The 19,943-nt window shown below is 40.6% G+C and overlaps 1 protein-coding gene across 1 annotated transcript in view; it reads left to right on the top strand.

Moving 5' to 3' along the window:
* The window catches only part of ERC1 (ELKS/RAB6-interacting/CAST family member 1), a 563,466-nt gene that overhangs the window by 228,836 nt on the left and 314,687 nt on the right, over nt 1-19,943 (top strand). Inside the window, 1 exon segment of the mRNA XM_038395866.2 lies at nt 6,498-6,691. Within this exon segment, the coding sequence (XP_038251794.1) occupies nt 6,498-6,691 (194 nt within the window).

Below are 19,943 nucleotides of genomic sequence, written 5' to 3'. Positions count from 1 at the left end.
AAGCCATGTGTTAATGTGCTCCCTTTACTTAAGGGTCTTGTAAAAACTTAATAAGCCTACTCTGAGTTTTTGAGTTGGTGACATACACACAATGAGAAACCAGGAGAACCTTAACTTTGTCTGTTTCTACAGGGTCTGTTGCACTTGCACAGCATGGGTCCTAAACACTCATTTAAAATACCCAACCAACCACTTGATGTTTTACTTCTCTTCGTATTTCAAGTGTTATATATATCTTCCTACTGTATTTTCAACTGCATGCATCTAATGAAGTGGACTTTAGCCCACGAAAGCTTATGCTCAAATAAATTTGTTAGTCTCTAAGGTGCCACAAGTACTCCTCATTCTTTTTGTTTGTTTGTGGTTTTGTTTGCTGTCTGTGTTGCTTTATTACTTATTTTTACTTTTCTATGTGTGAAGTATTAATCAAATTAAGAGTTGACATCCCATAGGAATTGTATAGGCCTGGGCGAATGCCCTTTACTCTCCTTTCCAGTATCAGAAAATATTGTATTAATATTTGCAATGAGAGCATGACTATTTCTAGTTGATTCAGATTTGTATAGCATCTTAAAGCTTAGCTATGTATGCAGATAACATGCATGCAAGAGGGATAGTTTTGGAAACTGCAAAAGTCTGTAGCATGCTAGTGTTTTGGAAGATGCTTCATTTTTTGAGAGCAGCTTTCCATGAAGTCTTAGTGATCTATGGTAGGACCAGATTATTAAATTGGGCCTTTGGTGCATATTTTTTATGCTTACACTTAATGGCCATGACTTTGTTTTATTTAAATAGCTGTTTTCACTGTGTCACATTTTGGTGTGTTTACTAGCTTTAGTTGTTAGAAAGGATGATAAAATACCTGTACTCCAAGTGCAGTGTTAATTTTCTTTTTATTTGATTTCATATTGAACAAACATCTTAAGCAGTGCTCATTGTTAATTATCCCCTGTTTTAACATTCTTTCTTCTTCTTCCATACCTGTGAACTGTTTAAAAATATATATTTAGGTTTTTTGTTTGTACTGGTGGTGCACATCTGCACATTACCTCGATATTGGTGCTGCACATAACACAAAATTCATTCCGTACATGGATGGAAAATATTAAAGGGAACATTGGAGGCACTATACTTGGGGAATTTGTGCAATATTCAAATACCACATTGAAGAGCTATTTTTATTTTAAAAAATCAATGTGACAGCAGGAAAAGATGCTATACCAGAAATATATAGAATGTGCAACATGGCCAGGTTAAGTTGGCAATAGAAATTTCAACTTTCTTGCATTTCACAGAATTATAGAATAGTAGAGTTGGAAGGGACAGCAAGAGATTATCTAGTTCATACTCCTATGCTGAGGCAGGATCAAGTACCTAGACCATTCCTGACAGGTGGTTTTTTTAACCGATTCTTAAAAACTTTCAGTTATGGGAATTCTACAATCTCTCTTGGTGTAACCTCATACTTAACTATCCTTAGAGTTAGAATTTTTTTTCCTGCTATCTAACCTAAATCTCCCCTGCTGTGGGCTGACTAAGGTGATTATCTCTTGTCCTAGTTTTAGTGACTATGGAGAACAATTGATCACCATCCTCTTTGTAACTTTGAACATATTTTTGATATTCTTTTTTAATGGTCACTATGCAGCATTCCTTTTTCATTACATTTAAATGTAAAAACTGTCCAAAGAGGGATAAAAAATGAAATTTCTTGTACTTAATGTTGATGTTTGAATCTCAATTAATGTTCGAAGCTTGCACCTCTGTGAGATGATGGAGAATGAGATGCTGAGAAGATGGAGTGGAAAAAGAGAACTTTCTTCATCCTTGAAGTAAACAGCATGGGGGAGGAGTAAGGCCTGGTCTGCACAAAGTTTTTGTACTAATTTAACTATTTTGGTTAGGAATGTGGATTTTTTTAATCAAAATAGTTAAATTAGTGCAAACCCTAGTGTGAGCACAGTTATATCAGTATAAAGGTACTTATACTGGCGTAGCTTATTCCACTAAATTTATAACTCTTAAGGGTTGTCCCGCGTTAACTATACAGGTTTCAAACAAATATAGTTAAAGCAGTGCAAAAATGTTGTGTTTTCAAGCCATAAATTTCAACTTTTGCAGCAGATACTGTCTTTGCCTGAAAACTCTGTTCTTCAAAGCTGGGTTTACAGGACACCAGCACAAAGATTTATGTTGGCTCTTCCTTGGTAATAGAAGAAGACAGTAATTTTAAAATTTAGAATTTGCCAAATATTGCATCAAGCAAAAATTATGGCAACAGCATAAATTCTTGGGATAAACAATATTTTAACACCTATGATTTTCTCCTGTTGATTGTTCCTGAAGTTAAAGCACTAGGGCTACTTTTCAGTACTTTGCTATTTTCTTCACTGAGCTATTTACAGTAGCCATAATGGAAAGTGTACCAGGAGCAACTTGAGTGCAGCATATCCTGTGTCAGCTGAGTCAGTGATAAGGCCTGGGAGGGAGAATGTACAGTGATCTATCCACCCAGAACAAAAGCAATATTTTTAGTTACTTTCAATTTTTTATAATCCGGTCAGTGTTTTTTTCCTTCAAATTTGCTTGTGAACATGCTGCTCAGTGAAGATTATCTACATGCCATTTTAAAGCTATTTTTGACTCCTGTGTATGGGAGGAAATTTGTGGTAATTTTAGGAATTAGAAGAAAACAGAATGTTTATTATTGTTATCCTTGCATAACTCAGATAGCTATGTTCAAACTGCCCCTCTGTTCAACTTTTGTTCAAACCGCCCCTCCAAAACTCACCATTGAACAGAGATGAAACATGGTTGATTTTAGTCCAAAAGCAATGTTCAAAAAAGTTTTATGTGTGAAAATGAGTCTCTAAATGAAACTGTTTTTGCATTGTTTGTATTGTTTGCTATCGTAAAATTGTGATAATGTGAGTTAGATTGTGACAAATAGGCTAGGAATTGCACATTTAAAAAGGAGAAAGACTTTGTGTTCTCATTAATACTTGATCATCCCTTTCTTTCAAGAATCTGAGTGCTTTATAACTCTGACTGTTATCCCCATTTTACTGATGAGAAAATCCAGACAAAGAAAGATTAAATTACTTTTCTCATCTTTCAGAGCAAGTCAATATCCAGAATAGAATCCTTATGTTATTCCCAGTCTCTAAATCTGACTACCTAACCATGCTGCTTCTGGTACCCAGGCACGATGGAAGAGCTGCCTTAATGCTTTTATTACTGTGTTCCGTTGTACACTGAAGATTAAATTAGTGGTTTATACCTTAATTGTACACTTTTTGCTTCTTTATATATTATTGGAATGTATTGTTTGTATTTGAATTTCCTTTTTCAGTGCAAAAAACGTGCTGTTGAAGGGTGCCCCATAGTGTTAAATTGGGATTATATCCAATTTCTGCTCTTCTAGATCTTTATGCAAGTTTGTAAAAAACCTAAATGCATTGGCTTTCTCTCCTATATGATAACTGAATACAGTAGGATTTAAGACATGGTGTCAAGGTTCCTTCCCCACTCTGAATTCTAGGGTACAGATGAGGGGATCTGCATGGAAAACCCCCTAAATTTATTCTTACCAGCTTAGGTTAAAACTTCCCCAAGGTAAAAACTTTTTACCTTTTGTCCTTGGACCTTATGCTGCCACCACCAAGCGTGTTAAACAAAGAACAGGGAAAGAGCCCACTTGGAGACGTCTTCCCCCCCAAAACATCCCCCCAAGCCCTACACCCCCTTTCCTGGCGAAGGCTTGATAAAAATCCTCACCCATTTGCATAGGTGAACACAGACCCAAACACTTAGATCTTAAGAACAATGAAAAAGCAATCAGGTTCTTAAAAGAAGAATTTTAATTAAAGAAAAAGTAAGAGTCACCTCTGTAAAATCAGGATGGTAAGTACCTTATAGGGTAATCAGATTCAAAACATAGAGAATCCCTCTAGGCAAAACCTTGTTACAAAAAGACACAAAAACAGGAATATACTTTCCATTCAGCACAGCTATTTTACCAGCCATTTAAACAAAACAGAAATCTAACACATATCTAGTTAGATTACTTACTAAGTTCTAAGACTCCATTCCTTTTCTGTTCCCAGCAGAAGCATCACACAGACAGACAGACCCTTTGTTCCCCCTCTCCCCCGCTCCAGCTTTGAAAGCAACTTTTTTCATTGGTCATTTTGGTCAGGTGCCAGCGAGGTTATCCTAGCTTCTTAACCCTTTACAGATGAAAGGATTTTGCTTCTGACCAGGAGGGGTTTTATAGTTCTGTATACAGAAAGGTGGTTACCCTTCCCTTTATATTTATGACACATGGTCATATAAAATGCATTGTTTGTATAACCCACAAATTAGACCAAAGTCAGTCAGTAATTCAGAACCACAAACTGGTTTCCAGTTTCCACAAGATCACATGCCATTTTCGTTGTGTGGTTGAGAGTATCTTACATACCAACATCATGTGTTATGTGTCTTTACCTGTAATGAATATAGTGTAAACAGCCCTCTAATTCTATCAGAACCAGACACACTGACTTGTTCCGTTTTCTAAAATGGAAAATGTACTTCCTTCTTCTTTCGGTAGTGTCTCTTGAATGATTGTCAAGATGCTTTTATTAACACAGAATAATATTAAATAGGAGAGTCCTCCTGACAATAGATCTCCATTAGCCATTATAGTTTATTTGGGATTAGAGAGCTCAGTAATCTGGCTAGCAGCCCAGTTTACATTTTTTCACATTTCCTGATTATCTGATTCTGTATTTTGGATTACTTTAAAGGGTCTGGAGCAGCATTTGTTAAAACAAACATTTTGAGAGGTTGGGGATGCAACCATATTCAGTAGGGAAGAATTCAGGCTGTGGCGAAAAATCAGGCTTAACTCACAACTGTCTTATTGTGATCTCTCCTAGGATGCATTGTTTATAGTACCTTTTTTGTTTGCTCTATTAGTGTATTATAATTGCTCCTTTGGAAGCAGCAAATTCTAATACTGATATTTATATGCTGCTGTAGTTATAGCTTTGATTACATTTGAAAGTAGCTCTTGGACTCCCAGTGTAGTGGGTTTAGGTTTGCCTCACTTTGGGTCAAAATCATAGCACCTTGTAAATCTCCTTTCCACAGTAGTGCAAAGGGAATTGAAACATCAGCCATGTCATAGGTGTTACAGTGTGCTCTGGTAGTCTTGGCTGGCAGAGCAGCTTTTGGGAAACTGTGATCCACTGGAGCAAGTTTGACCAGGCCTGAAACTGCTTTTACTTACATCAAGGACTAGTTTAGCCTCCGGGATCAAGGAAGAGTAGAAAGATTACATAAATGTCCTCTCCACCTACTTCCCTCCAGATATGCTGAAAACTGTTCTGTGTTAACTGATTTCATAGTAGCAGTCGTGTTAGTCTGTATTCGCAAAAAGAAAAGGAGTACTTGTGGCACCTTAGAGACTAACAAATTTATTAGAGCATAAGCTTTCGTGAGCTACAGCTCACTTCATCGGATGCATTTGGTGGAAAAATGCATTTTTTTCCACCAAATGCATCCGATGAAGTGAGCTGTAGCTCACGAAAGCTTATGCTCTAATAAATTTGTTAGTCTCTAAGGTGCCACAAGTACTCCTTTTCTTTTTGTGTTAACTGAGTATCTAATCCTTGGTTTGTTAGTTTAAATTCCAGTATGTATATCCATTTTGCTTTATTTTTACCATGCTTGGGAACTGTTAGATTCAAATTCACTCTGTTAATACGCTAGTGACTTTTCAGTGGAACAAGGTTTAGTTCCAGATAAATTCATCGCACTGTTCCTGTACACAAAGCAGTGGAAGTAGGCTCTTTGCTGGGGTCACTTTGTCCTGAGCCTTCTCATTATAGCGTTTCTCTGTGCACTAAAGTGTGATTTCTAGGAGTCCTTGTACTTTCATCTCTCCAAGTCCTAAATATACTCTCAAGCACATTCCTTTTTTATGAGTAAGTATAATTCTATTCCTTGATTTCCCCACCCCCATCATTATCCCATTACCCTGCACTGTTTTTGTTCCTCATGAGGAGATCAGCTTCAGTTTTTATTTTTAAAGTTAATGCTGCTAACAGGTGGTGATGGGTGCACTGGAGTGTTACGGGTCAGATGCAGATTAGGCTTCTGTTTGTAGACTTGTGTTGGGGTGCTGAAGAGATGAGACTAAATAGGCATATATTTGGAAAAAATAATTTTTGAAATTACTTATTTTCTTTCTGAGCTTCCAGCATGGTGCAAATTGAATGTCAAAGCTCTCTTTAAAAAACCTATACAAAACATCTATTTCATTATTCATCTCCTGTTAACTATCCCACTGATGCAATGTAACTTACAGGAACTTGGTGCCCATGACGTTTTCCATTTTAATGGATGCATTTATCATTTAGAAGTAGCTATTTGGGTACTTTGTGCCCTGCAATGATTGTGGATATATTATACATGTGTGAGAGATGGTTGTTTAACTGATTTCTTTGCAGGCTCATGAAGCTACACTGGAGGCCAAGGCCAACCCAGAGCTGAATGACCGATTCCAGCAGCTGGAGCGAGAGGTGGCACTGTACCAGGAAGAAACCAGTAAGGCTCAAGCTGAAGTGGATCGTCTTCTGGAAATCCTGAAGGAGATGGAAAATGAGAAGAATGATAAAGATAAAAAGATAGCAGAACTTGAGAGGTGAGAGGGATATATGGGTAAAAGGGAGAATTGGGGCTGAAGGAAGTGGAAATTGATTATTCAATTTCTTCTTTTCTCAGTAATCCTTAAGTGCCTGTGTTGGGAAAATCTGCTCTGGGTTTTGCTTCTTTGGTCCTTGACCTCAGTTTCTTAAACAAATTTAAAGATGCCTGGCTCCAGTTCTCTGACTGGATGTTAAGAAAGTAGAGCTGATGCATCTGAACTATAAGGGAAAAGGAGATGGGAGGAAAAGTTGCTGAAATTATTGTGGAAGAGAAATAAATGAAGCTTATGCTTCTGGTTAATAAACTGTTGAAATATGGCTGACCTCCAGCCCAGACTGGGCAAATAGACTTGTAGGGTCTGGAATGCTAATTGTTGCTACAAGTTCCTTTGACAGATGCTGTGGAATTCCATATACTCATAGAAACAGAAGTGAACTTCAGTTTACATGAAGCAGAGGGAACATTTGCTTTTGTCCAAACCATACTTAATTCCAGTACTTTTTTTCTCAATGATTTCTCTCTCTCTACATTGGTGCCTTGGTGCTTTATTTCTCTAAATCCTATACATTTTCTGGTTGGGGAATTATGTCGTGTGGTGATGCCACTGGCCTTTAGGATCAGAATCACTAGCAATAGATTTCATAGAAGGCATGGAAACAGCTTCTCTCTCCTTAATGTAGTCTCTCCTTTCCCTCGGCAAAATGTCAGGATGGATACTCCTGAGGGAATTCTGCCCCACTGTGCATGTGCAGAATTTGTATTCCCCACAGATTTCTTTGCTTTCCCTCAGAAAAATGACTTTCTGACGGGGAAGGAAAGGGAAGCCACAAGAGCAATCACGTGACCCTCCCCAGGAGCATGTTTCAGGTGCCCAGGGCAGCCGGCAGAGAGGTAAATCACTGTGGGGCAGGAGGCAGGACCGGGGAAGACCCAGCTGGTGGCTCCTATGCTGCACTGGGATCATGTTCCAGTGGAGAGCTGATCAGTGATCTCCCACCTCTGTGCAGCCAATGGCCTACGCTCCTCAATGCCATGCTGGAGCCTCCACATTTATTTGACAAATAAAATTTGCAGAATTTTAATTTTTTTGGTGCAGAATTTTAATTTTTTTGGTGCAGAATTTTAAATATTTTGCAACAGAATGCCCTCAGGAGTAGATGTAAGATAAGTAGGGACAGCAATGTGATACTTTCTGACCTTCCATTTTGTAATGTGCCAAGCACCTTTTGGGGCTTTTTAAGCTCTAGTATTGAAAATAACATATATTTTGTTTGCTTTGATATTCGCTTTGAAAAACAATTAGCCTGGGGCAACTAAATGGAAATTTTTATTTTTCACAAATGCCATGTGGCATGTTAAACACTTTTTTTTTATACTAGAGTGGCTTCTTTACGTTATCTCATCAGGATTTAACTGCATTGCATTCAGTGTCAGGAAAACTATACAAGTTGAGGAAGAGACCTGAGCAGAATTTTCATTTGTAACATCGCTAAAGCTGCGACTGATGGGCCTTTCTAGATCTTCTTGCTGGTGTTTCTAACTGTTGTTTGGGCTGGATGTTTTAGGGATGAACTCAAATTGTAGGATCTTCTGAAGGGCCTTGCACAACTTTGTACGGGTCTGTGCTGGTGGTAGGTCCATTCACCACTCCAGCTTCTGCTTTCTTTGTGTACCAGAGCTCATTACCCTGAATTTGCACATACATTTTATCCTCTTCTATGTCTGCCTCTATTCTGTGCACTCATGTTTTCCTTTTACAGTCTCCCCCTCTGTTATGAAGAAATGACCTGCATAAAAATGCCTCTGAATTCACTGGCAAAAACCTCAGCAATTGATTATATTATTCTGAAACTTCTGAACTGGATGACTGTGCCAGCCCAGATCTTTGGGTGGCATTCATTCTTGTTCTACTGAAAATGAGAGTATTGAAGCAGTTCTACAATCTTGTCAGTTACCTTTGGTTTCCACCTTTTCCCCTATGTTTCTAAATAGCAGCCTGAAATTTATTTTTCCAGGAGTGAAGTTTTATTTTTATTTTTTTCCATAGGATCTTCTCTTTTACAAATCCAGAATTTTCTGTATCTGGGACAGCAGTTTGAGCAGATTAAATTGAGTAAATGCAGCCCCTTTTGGTCTATTTTCCTTCCTTCCCAAATTATACAACCCTAGAGCTCTGTGACATACAATGTATTCAACAGGACATTTGGGCAGTAAGTAGGTCTAGAAACTAGGTCAATTGTGTGTGTGCTTATTGCTTAGACTCTTTTTTCCATGCACAAGAGTGATCTACCGTTAAAATCATTACCCTTAGTTTGGGAAAGACTTTGGAAATATGCACCTTTCCTCATAACCTGATCCCCAAAAAAGAAAGAGAGAGAAATAAAAGAGAAAATTGCATCATCTGTTTTTCAGCACTAGTTCTGAAGATTTATGATATGTTGTATTACAGGAGCACATAGGGCAATTAGACACCTTGACTGGCCTGTGCCAGCTGACTTGGGCTCATGTGGCTTGGCCTGTGGGGCTGTTTAATTGCTGTGTAGATGTTCAGGCTGCAGCCTGAGCTCTGGGACCCACTCACCTTGCAGGATCCTAGTGCCTGGGCTCTAGCCTGAGCCCATTCATCTCCACTGCAATTAAACATCCCTGCAAGCCCAAGTCAGCTGGCATGGGACAGCCGCAGCTTTTTAATTGCAGTGTAGACATATCCTTAGAAACCACAATCAGGATCAGGACTTCATTGTGCTAAGCAACATACAAACACACAGATATGGCCTCTGGTCCAAGGAGTTTACACTTTAAGACAAATATGAGAAATGGGGCAAACCCTTGTTTCTGTTACAGTCTATTGCAACCTTAAATAGCTGGAGAATTACTTTATAAACGTCATTCCAAAGAGCTGCAAAATAATTTTGGCATGATTTTGTGCTGCAGTGTTTGTTTCCTGCTGTCTTATACTCTCAAGTCAGTCTTCCCATATTGATGCAAATGTAATATCAGAATGTTTGGACACGACTCCATGATGATGATTTGGAATCCTGTGACTGATAAATGCTATCTACTCCTCTCTGTTCCCTCTTTGCTCCTGTAGAGGAAAAAGTTGCTTCTTATGTATTTATCCTGCCCTCCTTTTTGGTTGCTGGATGAAATGGTGTAAGGTCGTCATCATCATCCTTCTTATTCCTGGTGGTATTGAAGGATGGGAAGATTGGTGTCAGTGGTCCTCTACAATGACTCAAGTATGTCAATAAAGGAAAGAGCACTCTTATGGTCAACACTTGAAGTATTCTGTCTGGGGCCATGTAAATCAAGAGGAAATCAAATCAGACTCATGTATTCTGAGAACTGTATATGGGACCCAGAGAGTCTTATGGCTCTAGAGACACAAGCTGAATTAATTGATCTGATCAGTTATCAAATTATCAATTATTGTGAGCACATTTTTCTGATGGATCTATAATTTAACTAATTTTTCTACAACATGAAAAGAGTTGTAAGACTTTTAGACCCTAATAATGAGGTTTTCTTCTTTGAGTGCTAGTTCTTACGTATATTCTACTGTGGGTATTCATGCATTCTTCTTAGAGCAGTGCTCTGCTGTAGGTGTATTTGCAACCACTGCACCTTTAATTGGAGATTTTAGGTAGCAGTGTCCGTTCAGCCCGGGCATACACCTCCTCCCCTCTCCTCCCTCCCCCCGTGGTCTGCCTCAAGGCTATCTAGTGCTGTGCGTGTGAACTTCCCTCAGTTCTTCTTTACCACCTTTGGCCTTGAACAGAACGAGCAGTCTCATCGTTCTTTGATGGTGTTAGTATAAGCAGTAGATATTCTTGGAGTTTTTCGTTTCCTTCTAGTAGTTAGAGTTTCTGTTTTTTCATTCAATTTTTTTTCCCCTTACATGTTTTCCCCCTCTTTTTTGAGGGGGATCGCCCCACAGGGGAATTTAGTAATTTAGAGTTTCTGTTTCTTTCTTTATGGTTCTAGAAACAAAACAAAACCCAATCCTTTCACTTTTTCCTACCTTTTGGGGGTGGGGTCACCCTGCAGGGGTATGCCCGGTTCTCCTGGTTTCAAGAGGTACCTCTACTGACCTTCCACTGTCAAGTGGACGGATGCTCCATATTCATTCACCCAATCGCATACAGATTCCTTAAGGGCATGGAAAACCTTCCTGCATGTCACACCATGCATGCCAATCTGGGACCTCAATCTAGTTTTGAGAGACCACCCTTCAAAGCCCATGGCAACTTGCTCTCTGTTACACTTGTCCATGAAGACAGCATTTCTAGTGGTCATTACCTTAGCACGAAGGATAGGGGAAATAGCAGCGCTGATAGCATACGGTTGTTTTTAAAGACAGTCATGTTAAGCCTCCCTAAAGTAGCCTTCATCTTTCATATGAATTAGCTAATTCACGAAAATCACATTGTGATAACAGGGAGGTGATATTGCATATGCGAGATGTTAGGAGAGCTGTAACGTTTTATTTGGACAGGACTAAGGACTTTAGGAAGTCTCCTAAACGTTTCCTTTCATTAGCAGAAAAATCAAAAGGTTCCACAATATCAGCTTAAAGACTCAAAATGGGTCTCTGCTTGTATTAATCACTGTTGCCGTGCATGCAATCTGCTGCCTCGGTCAGGAATCCTCACACACTCCACAAGATCAGTGTCTACTTCAGTCATGTCTCTTAAAAATGTCCCCATCTCAGAAGTTTGCAGGGTGGCAACCTGGGCCTCTGCCCATACATTCTCCAAGTATTCAGAATTCCTAGATTTAGAGGCCAAATTACCTCCGAGGAACAGGCTCAATTCAGGCCTTTATTTATGAAGGCAAGCTGCTGGTCAGAACCATGATTACAGTCTTCAGGGAGTTCCAGAACATTGTGGAGGACTTGCCCTTTAACAAGACTGACCTTTTCAATTAAAAAGACTGATGAGTCTTTGCACTCACTAAAGTATTCTAGCATAATCCTCCACTCCCTGGGTATTTATGGTGTCTTCAAGGAGGAAATACCACAAACATCCCTACAAACCAAGGCCTATGCCTCAACCTTTTTACCACCAGCAAGCCTATGAACTGCCTCATAAAAGACAAAGTGCATAAGCCACAATTTTCTGCATCTTCCACACTGACCCAGCTTTACTCCCAGTCAGGTGATACTTTTGATGGGATTCTTCTGAGTTGTGAACCACTATTGATGCCATCTTCACCTAATCCTCACATAACCTTTGATTGCCGTCTAGCACTCTTTCACCGCAACTGGAGTACAATAACAGGCAGGTGGGTTCTAATTTGCTCATTCTGGCTACATCGTCAAGTTTCTCTCTCCGCCCCCTCCAAAACCTCTTCTCTGTCCCTCTTCAGGGACCTTTTTCATGCAGAGATTCTCCTCCAGGAGGTAGAATTTCTCCTCTATAAGGGAATATAGAGCAGGTACCTCTTCAACAACAAGGGAAAGGGTTCTATTTAAAATATGTCTCAGGTCCTAAAAAGAAGGGAGCATGGAGACCTATTCTCAACCTGCGATGGCTCAGTGTTTTTATTTGTAAACAAAAATTCCATATGGCTACACTAGTATCAATAACACCTTCCTTGGAAAAGGACCCGGAGTTCACAGTTCTCAATAGTAAAAATGCATACTTTCATGTGGGTATTCACCCTGCCCAAAGAGGATTCTTCAGGTTTATGGTGGCTCCCAAGCACTATCAATACAGGGTGCTCCCATTTGGTCTTGCAAGCACACCCAGGGTCTTCACGAAAGTGTTTCTAGTAGTAGCAATGCAGTTCAGATGGAGCAGCTTCATTGTCTTCCCATATTTAGATGACTAGCGTCTAACTGGCCCGACACTCCTAGAAGCCCTTGCATGAACCTCATTGCTGCTTCATCTTCTGTCATCCCTAGGAGTCTGTCTGAATGTGGAAAAGTCTATCCTGACCCTGGCAGAGTATAGAATTGATAGGAGCAATCTTAGACTCAGGGTGAATGCTTATCTCCCAATGGACAGACATCATGCCATTAACAACCTGATAGACCTGGTTAAGCTCAATATCAGTTTGGGTTTGCCTTTCTCTCCAGGGACACCATGGCAGCATGTGCTTACGTCACACCATTCACAAGACTCCACTTCCATTGCCTGCAGGCTTGGCTCCGAACAGTATATACACCAAGTTAGAACAGCATGAACACCTTAGTGACAATTCCTACCAGGGTGAGGGCCTCACTAACTTGATGGAAAGATTCTGGCCAAGTATGTAAGTGTTCCTTTCCTGTCCCCCAAACCTAATAAAACAGTAATTAGAGATGCCGCCCTGTGAGACTGGAGAACCCAGATGGACAGTCGCACGGTGGAGGGCATTTGGATACCCAGAGAGACCAGAATGCATGTAAATCTTCTGGAACTCTGGCAAGTCTGAGAGGCTTGCAAAGCATTCGTACCATTCATCCAGTTTCACCATATACTCATATCGGATAGAATAAACATATTCTACATAAGTAATCAGAAAGAAACAAGATTTGTCTCCCTGTGTATAGAAGTGATCACCCTATGGAACTAGTGTATCAAGAACCATATCATCCTATTGGCAGTGTACCTTCCAGGAACCCAGAATTTGTTGGCAGACAGCCTCAGCTGGCATTTCACCATCTATCCTGAGTGGGAGTTACACATTTCAGTAGTGAATAGTGTTTTCACTCAGTGGAAAACCCCCACTGAGGACCTGTTTACCTCCCAGGCAAACAGGAAATGCAGCATATATTGCTCCAGAGGAACTCAAGAAAAGCATTCCAAAGGCAATACTCTCCTACTACCTTGGACAGATCACTTCAGTTATATCTTCCCTCCTGTCCCCCTTGATTCTACAGAAGGTTTGACTGGACAAGGCACGAGTCATCCTAATCACTGCAAATGCCCAAGCAGTTCTTATTTCTAAATCTTCTACAAATGTTGTCCCATCCACCTATCAGCATTTGATTATTCCTGGATCTCTTAACCCAGGAGAATGGCAGAGTCAAGCATCCCAACCTTGATGCACTTCATCTCATGGCTTGGTATTTGGATGGGCATCAAACTTAGAATGTTCCTGTTGTGAAGCCATGCAAACCATTCTTAATAAGAACAAAAAGGACTCCATCAGAAAATATTATCTTGCCAAGTGCAAACATTTCTATGTCTGGGTTCAGCAAAACCATGTATCTCCAGAAACAGCAGACATTACGGCTATTTTGGATTATCTTTTTACTGGTGGCAATCAGTGTGTGTTACCTGCTTTGGCTGGTTACTCCATCTTTACTCACCGAGGAACAGCCAGTTTTCTTTAAGGGTCTAATCAGAACCTTCCCGCCAGTAAAAAAGCCACCCCCTCACTGGGATCTTAACTGAGTGTTTTCTGTGCTCACTAAGCCACCGTTTGAACTTCTAGCTACATATTCCATGTCTCGTATGTCCTTGAATGTTGTCTTCCTTGTTGTCATTGGCTCGGCCAGAAGGGTAGATGTATTCCGGGCCCTAAAGATTATACACAGTGTTACATAAGGACAAAGTCTTGCTACCGCTATACCCAAAATTCATTGCTAACATAGTTTTGGAATTTCACATAAACCAGTCAATTCACTTACCTGTGTTTTTTCTGAAGCCCCAAGCCTCTCCCAAGCAGAGGAGACTTCATTCTCTTGGCATATGACATGCATTTGTATTGCAGAGAACAAAATTGATCAGTAAGTCACCTAAACTGTTCATTTCTGTAGCAGAATGAGTCCAAAGACAAGCTATATCCTCTGAGGATCTCTAAATGGATCTCTGGTTATATCCTACTCTGTTATCAGTTTTCACAGCTTCCTCACCCACACAGGGTAAGGGTTCACTCTGCAAGGTCAGAAGGGACCTCACTATCATTACTCCAGGAGGTGCCTCTTCTTGATGTTTGCAGGACAGCTATGTCGCGTTCCATCCACACATGCTTGAGACATTATGCTTTGGTCCAAGACTTCTTTTTTGACACATATTTTGGGACAGGGGTTTTACAAACAATACAACCTGCATCCTTTCACCCTCCTCTCTGAGTAGTTGGTCACCCACAGTGGAATACACAGCGACCAGCATTCGAAGAACAAAGGGAAATTACTTACTTTTGCAACTGGAGATCAAGATGTGTGGGTCCTTATCTGTATTCCAGTACCCACCCTCCTTCCCCTATGCTTTGGATATTGGCAAAATTCTCAGTAGAGATGGAACCAAAGAGGCAGTCTGTCTGCCTCACCCTACCCCTCTCATTATACAGCACCAGGAGAGCAGGGATGCATATGCAGACCAACGGATTCTACTTCCAAGAATTCTCTGGTCTCAGGCATGTGGAACACATTCATACCCTCAGTGTAATACACTTAGTTATTTAACTTTGAACCCAGTTACAAAGTTAAGTAACTTCTCTTCCTACAGCCTTATGTCAGTATGTCCCGTGCTGTTTGATTAGTGATTTGTTGCCTCCTAGATAAGAGCAGCCTTTTCTCTTGTACCTCAACTGTTCGCACCTTCTCCCCCCACCACAAAATTCTTCTCTGAAACTTTTCTTCCTCTGCCATGAGTTTTCAGATAAGAGCAGAAGTAGTATCTGCTAAATGTATAGGTTGTTCCTGTTTTTGTCTTTCATGCTTGTTTGTGAAATGGTGTTGCACACTTAACTGATATCCATGTCACTGTCTGGTTTCTGTAGAAGATTAGTGCTTGGTGCTTTAAAGCAGCCATTCCCAAACTGTGGTTCATGGAGAATGGGCTGGTCACATGTTGGCTTCTTCTGCTATTTTTACCGTTGTTCAAGTTCCTCAATGCAAATAATAGCTTTATTGCCTGTGTTTAAAAAAAAAAAAAAAAAAAAAAAAGCCAAACTAGTTGCCTTTGCTACAGGCTGCTGCTCCATGGAGGTGGAGAAGGAACAAGTTTCATTCAGAGAACAAAACTATTAGTGCAGATGAGAATTTATAGCAATAGAGGATTATCAGGAGCCCTTCTCTGTGCCTTCCCCTCCCCAAAAGAAAAGGGCACAAGGAAGTTGGATAGCATGTCATGAAGAGAAAATGAGTAGCAAGGTTGCAGGTATAGAGGGAGAAGAGGAAAAGGAGACTAGATAGCAGAGGGAAGTATTTGCAGGGAAGCAGTGAAGGAGAAGATATAAGAATACGGTAGATTGAAGTGGAAGATTAACAACAGAAAAACAATAGACCATCTGCATAACTTTTTTGAGAGAGGGCAACGCTATTAAATTCAATTTAAAATACAGGAATACTTTTTCACCTAAGGAATTTCTCTAATTGCTACAGGGATGTTGTTCAATTGTGAATGGAAGGGGAAGTGCCCCCAATCTGTTGTTGTGATTCAGTGTAAGAAAGTTTGAGAACTGCTCTAGAGTCAACACAAGACTCAAAGCATCATCTTATTAATCTTAACCATCTTATTAATTCATAATATCTCTTTTTGGATGAGTCTTTGTCCTGAGGTATGTGGGAGATGGCTTGTTTTCAGTACTTTCTTTGTGGATAAGCAGTTTAATGGGTTTTGTTTCTGTTGCTTATGTTGTTGTTGTTAAGGGACATGGCTGCTCAGTTCTTTTTATTAACTGTTTGCTTTCTGTATTGCGATCTCATAATCTCCTCTGTGTCTGTAATTTTTCATTTGATGTGTTTTGTTTGTGTTTTCCCACCCTTTTTTTCCATTTCTGTCTTCCTGTTCTGGTTCCATTGGGTTCTTTTATGTGTGGATTTTTTTTGACCATGCCTTTTCTCAGAAAGCACGCCTCCTACAAATTGCACCCTCTATGCCAGGTATCAGTCCCTACATAGCAACATGTAGGGGGTTTTGTGTGGGACTTCCTGGGAAATTGAGTGTCATATAAGTCTACTGTTACCTGCTGGAGTGGAGTGTTATGGCTAGCTGGCTGCTGTTGTTGAGGTTTGCTGTGATTATACTTTCTTTGGATTAAAGAGGAACTAGTCTAGTTATGTCCAGTTCAACTCTACTGTTTGCATTCAAGTCATGTTGCAGTGGCTACAGACAGAGTCTAAGGTTTGCTTCTATTCCTTAAGACTTAAACATAGCAAAACCTATTGCTTTTTATTCTTATTTTCTGCTCCTTTCCTTCCTCCACTCTTGGTTCAAACCTCTGTCCTACATTCTGTCTCTACATTCTGTCTTCAAGAAACAGGCAGAATTAAAGTAGAAGAGAGAAAAAATGATGATATTGCACATCAAAGTAATTGGAATGATTAAAATATTTACACTACATTATGCTCACGTCTCAGTATCCATCCTCTGTCAAAGACTGGAAATATTAATAGCTATTCCATTTCTGTCATGCATGCCAGCCTAGGCATAGTAGGTAGGTCCTCTTGGATAGCCAAAAGAAAGAGGTGTGTGTACACACACACACACACACACACACACACACACACACACACACACACACACACACACACACACACACACACCGTCAAATTAATATCAGTCTGGTTCAGTGTTTCAATGAAAACTGAGAAATTGTTTGGTGACCACATCTCTGGTAGTCTCATTCTTCCATAAAATAATTTGAATTCCCTGAGATGCTTCATTCAGCCATTTGGATATTTCACTTCAGTACCAGGTTTCATGAGATTTCTACAGATGGATTCTTCAAATGTATTCTGCATAGAGTTGGGAGGTTACTTTTGTAGCTACCATTGGGAACTGCATTCAGTGCTGAGGGAGCAGAAGGATGAAGGGAAATTAAATCTCGATAGAATAAATAATCCTAGGCTCTGCTAAAAAAAAGTCTCTACCATAGTGAGTTCTCTCAAGATTTATGCCTTACTGTAAAAATCTTGAATCATTCCAGTTTCCCAGCAAATACACACACCTTTTCTCATTAATACTTTCACCATCATTTGGGAGAGTGGGTGGTGAGGTGTGCATCTATAATATAATAATTCTATAAATACATAATAGGAAACACTATGTGCACTCAATATATATTACCTTTTAGAGAGGTAGGAGTACACATACACACCTCTCCACTAAAAAAAAAAAAAAAGTATGTGCTGAAGGTATATAGTGTAACCTATTATATGAATATATAAGATGTACATGATATCTATATATATAATGCATATGGAAGCAATGATTGCAACTGCATATTTAAGGATGAGTTGAGTTTTGCACTTTCACTATGTAGGAAAAACAGTGTGTCCTCTCTCCTACTGAGGATGTAGTAGGCCACCATTTCTCCTAAAGGTAGTGTGGGTTCACTTCCATTGGGAATAATGGAAGTCATTGTCCATCTTTGTTAAGGGCAGTCTGTGTGGTGGGCCCTATTGAGAAAATGGGGGATGATGGCCATTTTGAAAGAGTTGTGGCTATATTGGTCCAGGATATTAGAAAGACAAGGTTGGTGAAGTAATATTTTTTATTGGACCAACTTCTGTTGGTGAAAGAGACAGGCTTTCGAGCTACACAGACCTGAAGAAGAGCTCAGTGTAGCTCAAAAGCTTGTCTTTTTCACCAACCGAAGTTGGTCCAATAAAAGAGATTACCTCACCCACCTTGTGTGTCATTTTGAAAGAGAACAGTTTGTGATGAATTTCTCTCAAGATTATGTAAGGTGCCATTCCCTGCTGAAAGAGAAACTTAATTTTGAAGAATAACCACAAAAAACTACCCTTAACAGTAAATATTTCTTTTCAGATACTACCCATTACACAAAATCTAGTTAACGTGGGTAGGAGTAGCAGTAGCAGTATGGGAATATAGGGTGATCAAGGGGAGATGGTAAAATATGGAAAATGGAATTGAAGGGAAGATTGGTTTGTGGGTGTACAGGAGTAGGAAGGGCAGAAGGGGTGGGGATTTGTGGTGTGTTTTTGAAGGACAAAAGGGAAAAAAAAAAAGCTGAATTGTATGCTCCAGCTGCTTTATGCTGTTCCAGAGGGGTGTAAAGCAGATAGAGCTTACTGGTAAATCAGGCCCTAAAAGTTCATTTTTTAAATGGTTTTAGTTTGGTAGTACATATTCTTCTTTGAGTGCTTGCTCATGTTGATTCCATGTTAGGTTTGTGCGTGTCCATATGCACGGCTGCCGGAAATTTTTTCCTTAGTGGTATCTGTAGGGCCAGCTCTGGCGCCCCCTGGAGAACTGCACTCATACACTGGTATATGGGGCGCCACCAGCCCTGCACCCTCTCAGTTCCTTTTTACCGCCCAACACGGTTGCTTGAACGTCTCTTGCAATTTCAAGCTCCCTTGTGGTTTTATCTGTGGACTTTCCTGGACTTTTCTGTGTACAGTTTTTAGTACAGTGTTAGTAGTAATTGCGTTAGTTAGCTAGAGGTCCCCTCTGGGATGCCCAGGCCAGTGAGCAACCCGCATACAAGCTGCTTAAAATGCCTCAAGGAAGCTCACATCAAGGAATAGTACAGGATCTGCAAGGGCTTCAGGCCATGCACTCTTAAGGACAGGGATATTAATTTGAAGGCCCTGTTATTGGAAGCTACCCTTTTTCCAGGGTTCGGAGCTGTTCTGCTCTGACTCGTGAGCCTCAGTGCGCAGTGCTCCACTGGCATCAGGCTCTTCCCAACACTCTACCTCTTCCCCGTACCAAAAAAGAGGCACAAAAAACAGTGTGGTGACGGGGGTACTCCCCAGCACCACAGAGAGACGTGGGGAATTCCTAGCAAAGAATGACCTGTGCCAGGCTGCTCACCTTCCCCAGAGTTGCAGTTGGCAGCAGTTACGCCTCGTAGGGAACCCAGTCCTGTTCAGTACCCATCATCGACTCTTGGGAACTGTTGGGGACCCTTACACCTTCGAGCCCCCTTGATACGTTGGCAGGTGCCCCTTTTCAGGTGGCAAAGGACCTCATGTAACTCCTGGTGGCACCCACCCACACTTAGAGACGCTCGCCTATCTGCAGAATCGGTGAAGGTGGTCACCTCAAGAGGGAAGTCCTCAATGGGGCCTCCCTAGTGGGCTTCAACCTGGCGCATGTCCCCATCCCATCACCAGTCACTGGATCCGTGGCATTGATCTCTAGCATCATAGGACCAGTCACTGGCTTCCCAGTCACCGGACCCCCGGCACTGCTCCCCATTGCCACACCATATGTCTCTGGCAACACGGCAGTGGTTACTGACTCCCCACCATCTGTCCCCAGTGTGGCACTGTTCTCCGTCTCCGCATCACAGCTGGCAGGAGATGGTAGTGATGCTCCTCCCTGGTCACCAAGGGA

Source organism: Dermochelys coriacea, chromosome 1, assembly GCF_009764565.3.
Source record: "Dermochelys coriacea isolate rDerCor1 chromosome 1, rDerCor1.pri.v4, whole genome shotgun sequence".
Taxonomy (NCBI): domain Eukaryota; kingdom Metazoa; phylum Chordata; order Testudines; family Dermochelyidae; genus Dermochelys; species Dermochelys coriacea.
This window is presented reverse-complemented; position numbering and strand designations above follow the sequence as displayed.